At 45.8% G+C, this 16,847-nt stretch overlaps 1 protein-coding gene across 2 annotated transcripts in view; it reads right to left on the bottom strand.

The window, feature by feature from the left end:
- Positions 1 to 16,847, bottom strand: part of Cacna2d3 (calcium voltage-gated channel auxiliary subunit alpha2delta 3) — an 835,389-nt gene that overhangs the window by 77,419 nt on the left and 741,123 nt on the right. For both annotated transcript variants that reach the window (XM_041662952.1, XM_041662953.1), the window contains 3 exons: positions 12,956 to 13,017; positions 11,809 to 11,853; positions 2,236 to 2,298 (listed from right to left, as the gene is read on the bottom strand). In XM_041662952.1, coding sequence (XP_041518886.1) covers positions 2,236 to 2,298; positions 11,809 to 11,853; positions 12,956 to 13,017 — 170 coding nt within the window. The remainder of the gene's footprint in view (positions 1 to 2,235; positions 2,299 to 11,808; positions 11,854 to 12,955; positions 13,018 to 16,847) is intronic.

Below are 16,847 nucleotides of genomic sequence, written 5' to 3'. Positions count from 1 at the left end.
AGACTGCCTGGCTCCCGGGGTACAGTGCATCTAATTGTACCTCTAAAGGCCTAGCCCTATGCCTGGGGGCTGTCTTCAGGCCATTGCTAACCTAAAGCTTTGGCATATCTAATTTTTGCTGTGATGAGATTTGCCAACTTTGCATGGTAGAACGAATGGTTTACATCCCCCTGAATGCTCTCCAGCCTTCTGGAATCACTAAGAGAGAAGTGTCCCATGGGTGAGGGCATAAGCCCTATAGAGCACAAAGGCTTGCAGCCTTCCTTCTGCCAGCATCCTGGAATGAGGTGGTGTAGGACAGTTGAGAAGCCCCATCTCTATTCTGGGTATATAGCTTGTGAGGGGAGGAAGGTGGCAATGCAGTAAGAGGGAAATCATATTTGTTCCTTGAACAAGGTGTTAACTAAACCATAATTCCATTGCATTTAGCTTAGTGACCTTCATCAGACTTTCTGGGGTTTATAGGCCGTGAGGTGTGTGTGTGTGTGTGTGTGTGTGTGTGTGTGTGTGTGTTTTCCAAACTCAGTACAAATACTGAGGAAGGAAAGGAGGAGGAAGGAAACATTTCTCTTAATGAATATCAAGCACTTCCTTTTCCACTCAAGAGACTTTGGAAACACGCACATGTTCTGTGGGCATGTGTCCCCACTGCGAGCAAGAAGGGCATTTTATTTCATGTGTGTAAATACACCAGTGTCGGTGGGACTGGCTGTCAGATGGAGAAGAATTATCCTAATTGGGGTGGAGGAAGCCAGACAACATCAAACAAGCCCGAACTGAACAGGCTGGCGGCCTCCCTCTTCCAGGGAGGGCCGGTTTCCTGCAGGAGCCATAGCTTTCTCTCAGGTTTCTGGCCAGGCCAGGGTTTACTGTGAGAAGAAGGCATTCCATCCCTCCTGAGTCCATAACTAAGTTTTACCTCAGTCCTGTGTGGGTGGCTTGGGACAAGGACAGAACTCCTCTCAAGCAAGGACTCTGCGTTCTGGCCCCACAGGTTCGTCGCTATCCCCATGTTCCTCTGAGTTAAATGGGCATGTTACTACTGTAGGCTGACAGACTTCCCAGTTGTCTCAGACACAGGCCTTGTTTCACAGGCTCATTTTTCCTTCCTCGCATGCACTAATGGTCCAATGGCCCCTGATTCTCACCACTGAGACTGTAGCATTAGGAATCTAGCGTACGTTTAAACACTTAGGGAGACGGGCAGAAAGGGAATCCAGTTCCCCATTTTCCTAAGTTACTGTTTCTAAATGAACAGAGCACGCAGATCTTACAGAGCCATGTTGGAAAACAATGAACTAATTCACTGAGCGCAAACGGACCTATCACATAAGTTGACTCCTGAAAGGGTTTCAGACAATTTTAAAGAAAGTTCATGTGTATATGGGGGTGTGCATGAAGGTTAAATATTAGAAGGAAGAAAACCGTCACCTCAAAGCTGTCTCAACTCTTGAAAGCACCTCTACTCTTCAGGCAAAAATTTGTCTTAAAAATCTACATTGTGTGTGAATGCCTCTGTGTGTATGTACATGCACATGTGTGAGTATTGTATGAATATGTGTTCATAAACACATGCATGCACATGATTTTAAGTATATATTTCTATCTCTATCATCTATCTATCCATCCATTCATCCATTCATCCATCCATCCATACATACATACATAATATGGGTGCCTGCATGTGCCACAGCATAGGTATTGAAAACAGAGGACAACCTTGGGTATTGATGACTGCCTTTCACCTTGTCCAAACTGTCATTCTTTGTTGGTCACATGTCTAAACTTCCAGGACTTTCCTGTCTCTGCTACCCATCTTACCAAAGGAGCACTTTGACTTCAGATGCGCACAGTGGCACCCAGCTTTACATGGATTCTCGGGATTTGAACTCAAGCAAAGGCTCTACCCACTGAGCTGTCACCCCAGCCCCCCGGCAAAATTTCTTTTGTAGCTCAGACAACTCTGAGGCAGAGAATTCAGTAAGTGTAGCATTTAGGAATACTGGAGCAGAGCTGGGCTCTGCCTCCCTACCAGCTCCCCACCAGGTGGTAAAAGTACACTCTGAGAGTTCCTGAGAAAGTAGGCTGTGATAGAGAGAAACGAGGTTTAGGATCTGTTATTGCCTCTTACTTATAGACCATCATCTCCCATCGTAACTCCAGAGTTTGTCCCCTTCCTGGCCCAAGAGCCATCTGGTCCACTTTCATGGAGCTGGGGAGGGCGTCCTCACTCACCTGCGTGTAGTCTTCAGACACCAGAATGAATCCATTATTGTCTATGAGGTAACAGTTCACAGTCTAGAAAAGCAGAAAGCACATTTCACCTTCAGGCCTCAGACAGGCTTTTACACAAAATGACGTATTTCCAGACTCGGAGAAACGGACCCTCCCCCCTTTTGTGAGGGAGGAGGGCAGTTGAATTCAGGGAATTTAGAATACTTGCTGGTTCTGGGAGTTAAGGTCATGGTTAAAGTAACCCCAGGGTTGACTCCCCAGGGTTGACGCTGCAAAACTAAGGAAGTTGAGACAATGAAACAAACTAAGAGAAACGACCTCAGACGACAAGGTTTGGGATACAATGGATACCCACAGAAAACGATGAAGCTTGTCTTCTGTGTTCCCTCTAGAAGACCTGACTATTTCCTGGGAATGAAGTGTTCAGAGACTCTCAGGCCTTTATTTGTAGCGGCAGCAGTGCCCGCCATTTGGAAATTCAAATGCCAGCACAATGTCCTTACTCTAATGATGTATTAATGAAAACACCGTGTCAGCTTGGGGGCCATCAGGGGACCAGGTAATACTTTTTAATTTGTTCATGGACGGAGGCATGGGGGAAGGGGCAGCCTTCTGTAAAAGGGGCCCCTCAGGCCTCCTTAAACTTTTCAAACTGTGTTTTTAATTGGGAGCTGGATGAGGGGGCAGGGTCGCTAGCTTTTGGTAGCTCAGACTTATAAATTGTGGGGAGCAAGGTAAGGCAAACAAACCCCTACTTCCCCCACGCTCCTTTAATCTCCCCTGAATGGCTTGCTACAGGCAAAGATTTAATTACAGTTCTGTGGAGTTCAAACTTAAGGCTTAATTCCATCCTTGATGCAACTGGGTTTCTATTTATTGCAGCTTTACACACCGATAGCAACATTTAATTTGTAACATATCTTTACCCTGAGCTAAATTCCGCTTAGCTCCAGGCCACCACCAGACTGGTATGTGCTGGGACACTGGCCTAGGCACAGGGTCGGTTTTGCCAGACATGAAAGAACAGCAGTGAAGAAGTCAGAGTGACCTGGCTTATACTTCTTCTCTGGGCTGCTCAGTCCTGGCATGTGCACAGGACGCGAAAGCACAGCGAGAGCTCTGTTTTGTTTCGTTTGTTTTTGTGTTGTTGTTGTTATTTTGTTTTTTTGTTTTTTTTTTTTTTTTCAAGACAGGATTTCTTTGTGTAGCCCTGGATGTACTGGAACTTGCTTTGCAGACCAGGCTGGCCTCAAACTCACAGAGACCCGCCTGTCTCTGCCTCCAGAGTTCTGGGATTAAAGCAGGGTTAGATGTTTAGATGAATGGCAGAGCTTGGCTTTCTGCAAGGGCTCAGACGGAGGCTCCCTGCCTCTTCAGACTCTTGCCTTCGGCAGAAGCTCTTGGCTTTAGGAACACTACCTCCATCTTGCCGAGGATCATAATCACTCTAGGCCTGCTCATCAGGCATCATAAAGGAAGCAGTCTCCTGAAGCTGTACTTCTGAGATGGTAGCCATGAGCTTTATGTAGGTTTATTATTAAATGTAGCTGGAATTTGTTTGCAGATCACCTGAGTTATAGTTCAGTGCTCTGGGTGCACTGTGACTATTGTCTGGGCTTTCGCATGCCCAGTGTTGTACAACGTTATTCTGAACACCTGCACTGGGATTATTGGCTGTGAGTGACAGACAGCTCCGCTAACATTGGGTCCACGTCCTGACTGATTCCAACATTATGATGCTCATTTTGCAGATGTACACATTCCCAAAGCACTTAGCCCATGCCATTCAGTTAGGTAATGTTTACTGATTCCAGAACTGAATTCCATATTCATTTACCCATCAGGCATCTCTGCCCAGGTGCGCAGACAGTTTGACGCTCCCATAGTCTCTGCCTCAGTTTCCTGTGGACTCCATGATGGGTCAGAAAAAAAAAAAAACTATCACCGTAGAGGAGGCATGGAAATGCTTCCAAAGACACTGCTTTCCAAAGAATGGGACTAACAGAGACCCTGTTACCACACTGGCCCCGTTCCCTACTTTGTTTCTTTGGAAAATAGAGTTGCAGCTATACTCAATATTTTTTTAAAATAAACATATGTCCATAATTCTTCCTCAGAACAAGTCCTCACTAAATCTTGTTGTCAGATCAACACATCTGCTCTTGCCAATCTGGCTTTCTGTTGTCCTCACAGTGGCCAGTGTTGGCTGGGAAGAGGTGTGACACGAGGACACTAGCATCTTAGGTATGTGACATGTTCCTCCCAAAGCCCTACTCTCTACTGAGGCAGAAAACACAGAGTGAGAGTTCTACACCTGAGGGGGGAGCTGCTTTTTAATTTAGTGTCTGTGGTATGTGGCATATTTGTATGGGGCATGCGCATGTGTACTGAAGCCAGCGGACGGCACTATTCTCTGCCCAGAGACAGGTCTCACAGAATCAGCGGCTCACTGTGCTGTCTAGGATGGTGGCCTAGGAAGCTCCAGCCTGTCTCTATCATGACCCTCTGCTTCGCTTCTGACTTGGGTGCTGAGATTTGAACTCAGATCTTCATAATTGCACAGCAAGTTTTCTTACCCACCGAGTCATTTCCCCAGCTAGCTCCACTTTGATTTTTCCCCCTTTTGGTTTTTCAAGACATGGTTTCCCTGTATAGCTTTGACTGTCCTTGAACTCACTCTGTAGACCAGGCTGGCTTCAAACTCACAGAGATCCACCTGCTTCTGCTTCCTGAGTGCTGGGATTACAGGTATGTGCCCCCCACTGCCTGGCCACTTTAAAATTTTTATTTTACAAAAATGAACAAGTCACAAAGTGAGGAATGGCAAGCCTTGGTGAAGAGATTACTATATGCACACACACACACACACACACACACACACACACAAATTATGGTTATAAAGACAAGGAGGAAAACTGCAGAAGTGGCAGGGAAAGAAGAGAAAGAAGAGGAAAGGCAAGCTCTCCTCATATAAGATGACATTTAGACGCTGGCCAGGAAAAGAAAGGTCCCCTTGGACAGAGAAGAAAGCCAAGGCTCAGAGTCACACAAATGAGCACATGGGATGTGAAGCCAGGGCTCTGTGACCTCAGACCTTTGCTTCCTGCTACTGGCTGGCTTGTCCCCCTTTGGGAAGACATAGTTAGGGTCTCGGGTCCTGCTTAATCATCCTGCTTAACACAAACAAGCCAAAGGCAGGCTAGAATTCTCAAAAGCACTAGCTGATGCTCTGACCAAGGTCAGATTCAGTCTACATCCTACCAGATAGGGACAGAAAGGAGAACCAGGAGGTCCCAGCACATCACATACTGCTCGCTACACTCCAGCTGGCGTGCACTGCTGGGCACATCCGTTTCCTCTGTACCAAGAACAAGGGCTCCAGGAGGACATGAATGTTTCCTCCTTGGACCACGTATCCTGTTACCATTTTTAGGTGTACCCTTTCCCGGTTCTGTGAGGACACCAGGATAGGAGCTGGCAGCAGAGGTCATGACTTGTTGGACTGGTTCACGGTCAAGTTTGAATTTCAAAGTTCTGCCGAGTATAAAAATGTCTGGCCACCTCATTCAGCAAGAAGCAAGTACTGTCAACAGTGGGGCTGATCAATCACCAAGGAAGTCATAGACCAGAAGCAGAATGCTGAGTTGCTCAGTGGTATTGCTCGTTGATGGAGACCTAGGCCATTGGATCTGGTAGGTATTATTGCGTTTTGAGTGCTATGCTGTCTACCTGTAAATTCTGAAAGGCAATTTTAGTGACCATATGACCCCCTAAAACAGCTAAACAGCCGTGAGTTAAATTATAGCCAATGGGTACAGTAGCCTGGAGTGCACACTTGGAAGGAGAGCATCCAGTGCTAGGTGTGGGAAACGGCTGGGATGAAATTATCCACCATCAGGTCTGTTCAGTCGTTTTATGGTAAATATGGTTCAATTGCCTTTCCAGCGAAAAGAACTAGGAATATCTCCCCAGCTTAACCTCTTCATGCCATTCCCCCTAAATGAACCCTGGTATCTTAGGAGCTATCTGCAAGTCACTGTGTCCCCAAGGGTCTACTAACAGGATGAAGGCTTGGGGAGATTCTGAGCTTCAGATTCTGAGACGCAGGGTAATATGTTCTCCCCAGGCATGTTGGACGTGGCAGGATGAGGCCAGTCTTCAAGTGTGGAGTCAGAAAAAAGGAGAGCGAGGGACAAAAAGAAGGCTTTGTTGGTTTGTTTGTTTTAACCTTTCTGCAATGATTTGCTGATTCAGTATTGCCCCGAGAATTTGATTCAAGTTGACTGAGGCACACACCCAGCTTATACACCAGAAAATCCTTGTGTGGGAACTGAGAAGCTGCAGGTTGGAAGGAAAGGCTGATGGGGAGTGAGAAGGCATAGCGCCAATTTCAGTGCTCTCTGGAAGGCACTAGCAAGCCTGGCTGAGATACCAGCTTTGGAAGCAAAGGCTCTCACCGTTGCTATCGGTGTGACCTTGAACAACACCTGGGGGTTCTAGGAAGTGAAAAGGCAGCTACTGCAATTCTGTTGGGGAGAGAGAAGGCCCATGTGGGACAGGATGCCCATGTGAAGGAAGGCTGGTGACTAGTAAGACCTTCAATTACAGAATGTATAATATCCACACACCAGTGAAGACTGGTTACCTACCATTCCTCCTTTTCTGAGCATCCACATGCCACAGTGTTACAGTTTATCAGAAAGAGAAGCCTGGCACAATTCCTAATAGGAGGTCCCGGGGTTGGGGTGAGGCTTTGTGCTGTTTGTTTTGGAAGATGCCTTCTGTTTGTTTTGACTGGTGGAATTCATTTAAGAACTCAGCACTGTGTGGCATTGCAGTTTTGATTTTGTGTGTGTGTGTGTGTGTGTGTGTGTGAGAGAGAGAGAGAGAGAGAGAGAGAGAGAGAGAGAGAGAAAGAAAGAGAAAGAAAGAGACAGACAGACAGAGAAAGAAAGAAAGAGCTTGTATCTGAGGGGGAGGCCTGGATTCCTGAGTCTCCAGCCCAGGGAAGTATCATTCCTCAGGACTTTTTTCTCCAGGTCCCCCAGTCAGTGTCACTGTGAAGTTGGCTGCCTTGCCTTCCCCATTACTTGTAGTGTCTTCTCATTATAGACCAACTATCAAATCAAGAAACCAAATTCTGGGTTGTGGAGACGGCACGGTGGTTAAAGTGCTTGCTTTACATGGATGAGGAGGGGAGCTCAGATTCCCCAGAAGCCAAGTAAATGCTGGGTAGGCAGGGAAGCTCTTCTATAATTCCAGCCTCACAAGGCAGAGACAGCAGGGGAGCTACAGATAGAGCTGGCTTGGGATACCGTCTATATCAATGAGCCCGAAGTTTGATTGAGAGACCATGCCTCAGTGAATTAAGCAGAGGATCAAGCCAAGATGATTTCTGATTCTGACATCAACCAAGGCCTTCAGTGTACACACACACACACACACACACACACACACACACACACAGAGAGAGAGAGAGAGAGAGAGAGAGAAAGAGGGAGAGAGAAAGAGGATATACAGACATACAGAGGTAGAAAGAAAAGGAAAAACAATCATTTAAAATCACCACTTGCAAAGGGGTAACCCCCAAAAGTCATGTTTGGTAGGATTTATCTATGACCCTTGTCATACTAGCTATTGAATGATCCTCTGACCTACAAACTCGGCATCTTGGTTTTCTCCAGATATGGAGGGATCCGGTTGCTTGAATGTAGCCCTGTTCATATCTGTCTTCATTCAAGGCATTTTTCATATACCAGAGGACATTCCTACCAATACTCAAAAAGTCTCGGTGATTCATAGCCCTCACCAATCTCTGTCTCTTTGGAAGAAGCATAGAGCTACACTGATGATGAAGATTTTGACTTCTCACAGCACAACCATTAACCCTCCTCTGTCTCTGCAGAGTACTGGTGCTGTCCATAAGTGCTGGGGATGATGGACAGGTGAGTGGGCAAATGTCACTGTACTGCTGGGTATAGAAACAGGAGGTAAGCATGGTCTTTCTGTCCTCAGTGTCAACCATGCCTTCTTTGTAAGCCTGGTGTCCTTGCAGGACTATTATCTGCCTGTACATCCTTTCTCATGCATTGGACATCATTTCCAAATGTCCTTCCTTTATCCATCTTCTATTGATTTGAATATCAGTCTGACTGTTGTGTCAAGCTCTCCACAGCATACGTCTTGGTTGGTAAAATCGTATGTGTATCTGTCCTCCTACCCAAAAAGTACCATGGAAGTAGTCCTCCTACTCCGCCCTTTGAGGTCAGCCAGGTACTTCCTCCCAAGAAGGACCTAGTCAACATCTCATGAGGGAATGTGCCCATGCCTGAAGAGTTCTTTCAAAGGCTCTGAAGTGAGCATTCACCCTCTGTGGACTGGAGCTCCTTAGAACTCTTCCTCATTCCCATGACTGGGTCCTGCCAATCACATGCTTACAGCACTTCCTAGCAACCTAAGATGCCCTCCTACAAGGCACAAATATGTCTGTCCACATACCCCAGCCACCCTGACAGCACACACTTGCTGGGGCCCAGAGTGGGGCCCAGATGGGGAGACAAAGAAGATGTAGGGTCCCTTAGTCACTGTGTGTCTGAGCAGTCTAAGAAAGTAGACCATTCTCAGTGTGGTGGCACAGACAGAATCATGGCTTCAGAATGAGCCTTGAAGTTAATTTTAATATGGGATTTGATGATTTAAGGCCAACTAGGGAAGAGAAAGGACATAAGATAGCCTCCATTGGTCAAATTAAAAGTCACAAAAAGAGCATTTTTATGAAAAAAAAAATGGCACTAGGTCGAAGTGGAAAGTCAGGGCTAGTTTTCCCATTTAAAGTGATATGAATTGGTTGCCTAGAGCCAAAACTTAAGAGCCAAAAGCAAAATGAAAGAAAAGCTCAAAGTGTAGGGTGGGCCATGAACATCAGACTCAATATACCTAACACAGGGGGTGGGGTCAATTTAAGGCTTATTTTACAAAGTATGTGACCCTTCAGGACATGGGTATCTCTCGTAGGCATGAGAGAATGAGCTTGGTACTAATAAGAACATTGTAGCCCGTGTTTGTTGTGTGTGCCATTATCACCTGGGACTCCAGGCCCAGGTGAGTCACCACTCTACCGGAAGAAGAGTTTGGGGTACGTTTCTGGTTGACGGCTAGCAGCAGTGAGTGTGTGCCTTTTCTAGGAGATACGGCAGAGTCATTCCTACCTTCCCATGCATTCTTCACTGCAACTCTGGATATTTCTACACCCACCATCTGGTTGAAGAAGCAGGGGCAAAGAAATGCTTGGAAAATTGCTCAAGGTCACATTGCTACGTACTTTCCGAGCCCTAGTTAGAATCACAACAGTTTAACTCTGTGGCTTGTAGCTTTAAACACCATGCTACACCACCTACCACCCACACTAGCAGTCAGGAGGCAACCAGCACAGCGGATGTTTCCACACTCAGGTGAAGCTCTGCCTTCACTTGTTTTTATGTAGGGAATACACCTAGGCAGTGTGAGCTGTAAAGAAAAAATACCACCTCTTGTGTTCATGACCCGTTTAAACAGCTCTGCCAGCGTGCAGCCAAACACGCTTTCATCTGAACAAGTTTTCAAACAAGCATCCGTCCTTCCATCCAGCTAGTGAACCAGCTGTTCTCCTTTCTCTCACTGCAGCTTGGATTTGCAGCAATCCCCCTGTAGTCTGCGACACACCCTTTAGTGCCATCTGAGCACTCCAGGGAGGCAGGGGATGGAGTTCAACCCAACATCTGGTCCTAACATGGTGAGGTGTCTTAAAGGCAGAGGGGAACTCTAAGCCCTCATGCCTACCATGTGAAAGTTATCCCCAAGTTTACTGAAAAGGTGTGTTGATCATTCCTTGGGGGAAATTAGTTTTGATTGGATGGTCAGAAAAAGTTGGGATTCTGCTGGGAACATGGCAGACTGGCTTTTGCTCTGCGGATATGGTGACTCATACAATGACAGTGTTACGGTAACAGTTTTTCTTTTAAGCTGGCCACTAGACCTCTGGGAATCAAACCTTTTGCTGTTGTTGTTCTAACTCATTCCTGGACTCCCTTTTATAATGATGCTCTTGTTTTCCATTTACCTACTTTTTAAAACTCTACTCCTAGCCTTTATTTTCAGGGTTGGAATTATGTTTGGTAAACGTTCCTGAGATCCTTGGGGTACAAGAAGGACCTGTAAATATCTGATTATAAAGTTTAGTTGAGGGATTGATTGATGTTTAGCTGAAGCAGAGAGAAGGAGAGGCAACCTAAGCAGAAGCAGAAGGGCCACCGTGATTCGGCCCAATGGACAGATTTAGGACTGTGACACATTAATTTCTTCCATTGCTGACCCAAGTGATTCAAATTCCTACCACCAAGGGAAGGCGGGGGAAGGGGGAAAGATGGAATAATCTTAGGTAGAAATGGCATGTTTGAGTGAAAAACTGTGAGTCCAGAGTTTTCAGCTCTACATTTACAGCTCACTAATTATACAAAATGAACCAAACCAATCATTTATCTCATTGGCTTTTTGCTCATTTTCTTTCCTTCCACTCCTTTAATTCCATGACCAAGCCCTTTCTTTCTGCCAGGGTCTCATGACATGGTCCCAGCTGGCCAGGAACTTTCTCCGCAGACCAGTCTGATGTGGGTTTCCCCTTTGTATGCTGTGAATATCATTGTTTAATAAAGGAACTACTTCGGGCCTGTAGCAGAGCTAGGTAGGGATGGGGAACTCTAAACTGAATGCTGGGAGAAAGGAGGCACAGTCAGAGAGAAGCCATGTAGCCCCCCACCAGAGAGAGATACCCGAACTTTAGCCGGTAAGCCACAGCCATATGGCAATTAATAAAAATAATATAGATTAATATAATGGGTTGAATTAATATGTAAGAGTTAGCCAAGAAGAAGCTAGAGCTAAGGGACCAAGAAGTGGTTTAAATAATACAGTTTCTGTGTGATTAGTTTGGGGCTAAGCAGCAGGGAACTAACTAGCGGCCTTCTTACTACACCAGGCTGACGTTGAACTCGGTATGCCCCTCCTGCCACCATCTCTTGGATGGATTCTGGGATTACAGCCATACACCACCTTGGCCTGCTTCATCTTTGATTTCTTGCCTGTAAAAAGAGCCAATAGCTCTACCTAGTTCACCTAGGGTTCTGATGGTGGGAAGAAGATGAGGCATAAAGACAAAACTGTAGGCTCTCCTGCGATCTTTAAGTGGGAGTAATGTATATTACTTCCTGTAAATAGAACACCAGCATTCCAATACCACAGTCCAGGAAATATCGAAAATGTATTTCTCTGGCTCTCAGAACCAAACTATGTTTAATTTAATTGGGGATTTAATTGGGGATGAAACAAATGTCCTCTCTCTCTCTCTCTCTCTCTCTCTCTCTCTCTCTCTCTCTCTGTGTGTGTGTGTGTGTGTGTGTGTGTGTGTGTGTGTGTGTCTGGAGGCTGGCCCAGAGTGATGTGTCAGACCTGGCTCTATTCACTGCAGCATTCCTTCTGTCACAATGCACCGTTTAACACTCCCCTTTGGCTAGGACCATGGCCAGGAGGCCACCTTACCTCATCATCGCAGCTAATGGAGCATCTGCCATCCAGGGAGGCACACTGTGGGGGAAGGAAGCAAGGAGCCATATTACTGGGTCATCCCAGCATTTGATGCGGCTGCTGCCTAGCTATGGAGGTCATGGCCTGTGATGTAAGTACCAGGTTTCATCCTAAGGGAATGTTTCTAGATGAGACTTGGCTGTACTCTCTGGAGTGCGCACAATTCAGAATCATAGTATCAAAGACACAATGTGGGGAGGGCTGGCTCTTTTCCACACCTCTAAATTATGTTGTCATTCAACACTGATGATATCTCCTAAAGATCTCAGATCTTTTGGTAACAAAAGATATAATTATGTCATTATTTAATTTAAAACTATTTCTCAATGACTTTAAAAGGAAACTCTTGTTTATGTTCTTAGTTTGTAGTTTCCTATCATATCATAATTTAAGAAATGATAAGGTCCTTATTCATCCATCCTTTGGTGGGTCTCTAGGTTGATTCCATATTGTGAATATTGCACATTAAATATGGAATTGCTCGCTTGCTTTTTGTATGCTGATTCCATTTTCATTGGAAATATACTTCTACCATTTATAACTGGGCAGGTAGAAGCAACTTAGTGGTTGCCATTTCTCCATTTCTGTTGAATACTGGGCAGACGCCCCTGGGACGTCTTAGTTCAAACAACACAGCAAGGGGGGAAGAATGCTTTTGGAAGATTTCCCAAGGGGCAATAGCCCCTTGAAGTCTTTGAGCCAGAAAGGCAGATGCTTGATTCAACAAAGCAGGTCATATGATGGCATTCTACAGTGCGATAAGAAGAAGCACAAATTACAAGCTGGACATCACATGTGACTGGAATAAACCTGCCCTGGAATAACAAAAGACCCCAATATTAAGAGAGAAACTCTTTCTATAAAGCCAGTCTCCTCCTTGCCTCATCCCAACGGTCCCTGGGAGCAAATCTCCTGCTCTGCCCAGCCTGTGGCGTCTAACATTCCGGCAGCCTGATCTGTACTGGAAATGAATGGTACTCTGAGGAGCCGGCAATAACCAGCGTTCACCAGAAATCTGGCACTGCCGGAAGCAGCTCCCCATACAGAGACACCTGTGTGCCAACAGCGCAGCTAATGCTGCGGGATGCCAGGGAGCACTTACCTGTCTGCTGGCAGTCCAGAACTTCCTCTGGAAGAATTCGAGTTTCATCTGAATGCCTACAGCTGGGATAGATCGTAAATAAAACAAAACATCAGAGATCCCTTTACACAACTATTTCAGTTTGTCATCGGAAATTCTCTGTCATGGCGAGAGCTGACGTAAACATACCAGAACAAACTAACAGTGAACCATACACCTACGACCTTACAGCACTGACCTTTCTTCTTACAGGTCAGGGAGTCCCAAGAGTCCCTGCACTCAGAACTCAGTCACAAACTGAAGTCGGTGTTCTTTATAGCGATGTTCCTTCAGCATGCATTCCTAAATTTCATCTATTTGTGGCACCACCACAAGCTGACTAACATTTGTCATAAAAAAAGATACCCAGAAGTTAAATATCTCTTTAGTTCCTTTCTCGGCTATTACTTTCGGGACCCAATATATTCTGCATGGTGTTTTGTTTTTTTTTTTTCTTCCTTGTCTGTTCGTTTAGAGACAAACCATCTGAAAGGCAACAGTCATGAGGTTGGTATCTGCAAGGGAGCCACTTTCTAGGAATGCGACTTGGCTTCACTGGACCCTAGGCCCATGCCCCAGTGCACATCTTCCCCAGGAGGAGGACGGAATATACAGCTCTGTATGTCTATAGAAATCTTTCTGCCTTTCTCACGCAACAGTAAAAGCTAGCTGCAGCAACAGACACTGAGAGGAAAGGAATTGTAGGCCATGGCTGTCGGCGGAAGCTTACAACCAGCCCGTGAACAGGCTTGTCATATGTCTGCCCAGAAAGCCACGTCAGCATAACTTAGAAAGCGAAACGGTGAGGGCCCAAATCTCATCAGATGGTAATAATACTTCACAGGAGTTCAAAGAATGATTCAGCAGGACTGGCGGGGGTGGGGTGGGGAGGCTGGGGTAGCCTGTACCCCAGTGCAAGGCCTTTCCAGGGTTTGCCATGATGTTGTACATTGCCTGTGTGCTATTTATCTTTCCTTCAACACCGATGATAACGTCAAACTGAATAATAACAACACCAAGAGAAAACGCAAATAGTTAAAAACAAAAAATAATCTCACGGGTGATAGTATAGTTGGAATTACAGAGAAAGACGAGGACTCTAACTAAGTCAACCATTGTTCACAGTTGGTTCCCAACAGAATGGAATCCCCTGGGAGCTCTAAGGAAAAGCACCTATGCCAGGGTATCTTCCTCTCCTTGTTAAGGTCACATAGCTCACACTTAATGGAGATGTAAATTGAGGCATGGTTTTTCTCTGGAGTCTTTAGCACCCTGACTCTACAGACCTAATAGCAGAGTGGGGCCCCTGGTTGAGCTTCCCATGCAGGGAAAATGATCTTGGAGTCTGGGGGACATTTGTAGCATTTCAGAGACAAAGCGTCTTTCAAAATGCCTACTAGGCTAAAGCAGGGTGCATACTAACACACAGCTGGGATTTGCTCAGGTGTACCAAGAGTCAAGGGCTGTATCCTTTACTATAGAAAAGCTTGGGACAGCACTTGTGGTTTTGCGAAAGTCCGGTAAGAGCCGACAGCAACTGACTTCAGAGAAGAGGGCCTCAACGTTGCTGCTCGAGCTGGCGACTGGTACCTAGGAGGAGCAAGGAGACTTTCTGTCTTCTCCTTTATAGCTCGCCAGCTGCCCGCCCTGGCACTGAGAAACTCTAATGTCAAGAGCGTGACAAGCTACCATGAGAATTCCCATCCTATAGATGAGAATACAGGAATTCCTGAACAGTCAGCGCACAGCAACCTCCCCATAGTGTTTCTCCTTCCAACCGTTCAGAGTTGTCTTACTGCCTGCCACCTCCCGTGTTTCCCCAGCGGTGCCCTTTTGGAGCACCCTCCCATCTTCTGGCAGGACCCCTTATTCACCTCCCTAATGAATCTAGCTGCTCCCTCCAGGCTGTTTATCCATCCCACATACTTGGAGTCTGCTATCATCTGCCTCTATTGGTCCTGCACCCCATCTCCTCAAGGCAATTTAATCTTTCCTTATGAGTCAGTTCCTCTGCCCCATTCATCATACAGGCAGGCCGACTTTCTCTGATCTCTCTCCAGTGATCTGCATCCTTGCCCTAGGCTTGATGCCCTAACCAAGACACTGCTCCTCTGGCTCATTCGCCTCTGCGCCAAAAGGCTACTGTCCAGAGATCCTAGGATTCTGAGGGTAACTTGTCTGCCCAAGTGCACATGGCTATGTTCCTGTTGGCTACCCCCATGCCAACTCCAGCAGCATAGCGTTGGCTCCTATATCACATTTGAACTTCCAGGGTTTTCATCTATACTTTTGAATGCTTCTCTATGATTCAGAGACTCATAATCACATTGGTTGGTTGAGTTGATGACGTTTTTCCCCGCTGACCTTCACTGTGCTAAGCTCTGTGTTGGGTGCTACTTGAAATGGGATCACTAACCCTGTCAGCATCCTGTTGAGAAATAGCTCCATGGTAAGGGCTGCACTATAGGCAGAAGCAAATAATTCTGGGACATGAAGTGGGCTAAGGGATCTGTGCATGTTATGGCAAGGAAATCTAACTCAAGGCAAAATAGGAATCAAGAGGAAACAGGAATCTAAACGGAGGAAACAGCACGAGCAAAGGCAGGGAGTCTTTAAGACCATGGGGCTCTGAGGATTGAAAAGAGAAGGCACAGAGACCTGGGTGTTAGTCCAAGGCATATGAAGACTTCCCCAAAGGCTGGGGATTAGCTCAGGGCCCAATCTAGCAATGTTTTGTAAATAAAGTTTTATTGGAACAGTCATTTGTTTACATACTGTCTGGGCCTATAATGCTAAAGCTGAGGAATTACAGCAGAGACAGAATGGCCCACAGAGCCTAAGCATTTACTGTCTGCCCCTTCACAGCAAAACCACTGCTGGCATTTGCTGTAGGTATGACTAAAGGTACATACAGAAGCAGCAGGACCAGCTTCGGAGTTTTGAACACCCACTCAAACACTTGTAGAACAAATGCCAGGCAAAGGGCCCAAACAGTGGGCCACAGGACTGTGCACAAACTGTGGCCAAAGGTGCACAGGGTTCACTATTTCTTAAGCATGGAAATGATTTAGAGTACAACCAAACAATAAAAAATAGAGGCCAAGCATGACTCGGTTTCCTTTGTTTTGTTCCACATGTTTTTCCTTTTCAACTCTTATCAGAGAAAGCATTTTTACCTCAGCAGCCCACTCCTTACACCGTCTGCCACAACCTAAGTGGAACCTGAGGTCTTTCTCATGCCCATCTGTTTGATTCTTTCAACAACATTTCAAGCCTTAACAGTATATTCTGCTTCAAGTCGATCTTGCTAATTTAATAAGGAAAACAAGGGCAGAAAATGCTTTGGTGAAACTCAAATCCCAAGGAGAGCTCAGAAAATAAAAACACCATTGCATGGGTTTGAAATTTTTTAGACAGTCCAGAAAATCATGAACATATTTTCCTGGAGTCCGCGGTATTCCTCACTTCCTTGGGATTAGAATGTTTCAGGGCTTCTAGCTCATAACCTCCATTGTAAAAACACGGGTTGCTTTCGCATACAACACTGAACATACCCACATACAGTATTCCACAGGATCCTTTCCAATGTGCCTCCTGATATGAGCTGAACATTTGCGGGTAGACATTAGAATTCAGCAAACCATCAGACTTGTTAGGAGCATTGTCATCCTGAAGACCTACAAGCTCATTCCCCCAAAATACTCGAATATCTCAGACCCACGCATCTCTTTGGATCTGAACTATACAGGTGATGGCTTCTGCAACTCTTGCCATTATGATAATAAGGCATGGGTACAAACCAGCTCAACATCATACAACTCAGATCTTTCCTGAATGTCTTCCTTCTAGACTTTTCTCTTTACCCTGTCTTGTA

Source organism: Microtus oregoni, unplaced genomic scaffold, assembly GCF_018167655.1.
Source record: "Microtus oregoni isolate MIOR12 unplaced genomic scaffold, Mior012 000013F_ref0000133, whole genome shotgun sequence".
Taxonomy (NCBI): Eukaryota; Metazoa; Chordata; class Mammalia; order Rodentia; family Cricetidae; genus Microtus; species Microtus oregoni.
This window is presented reverse-complemented; position numbering and strand designations above follow the sequence as displayed.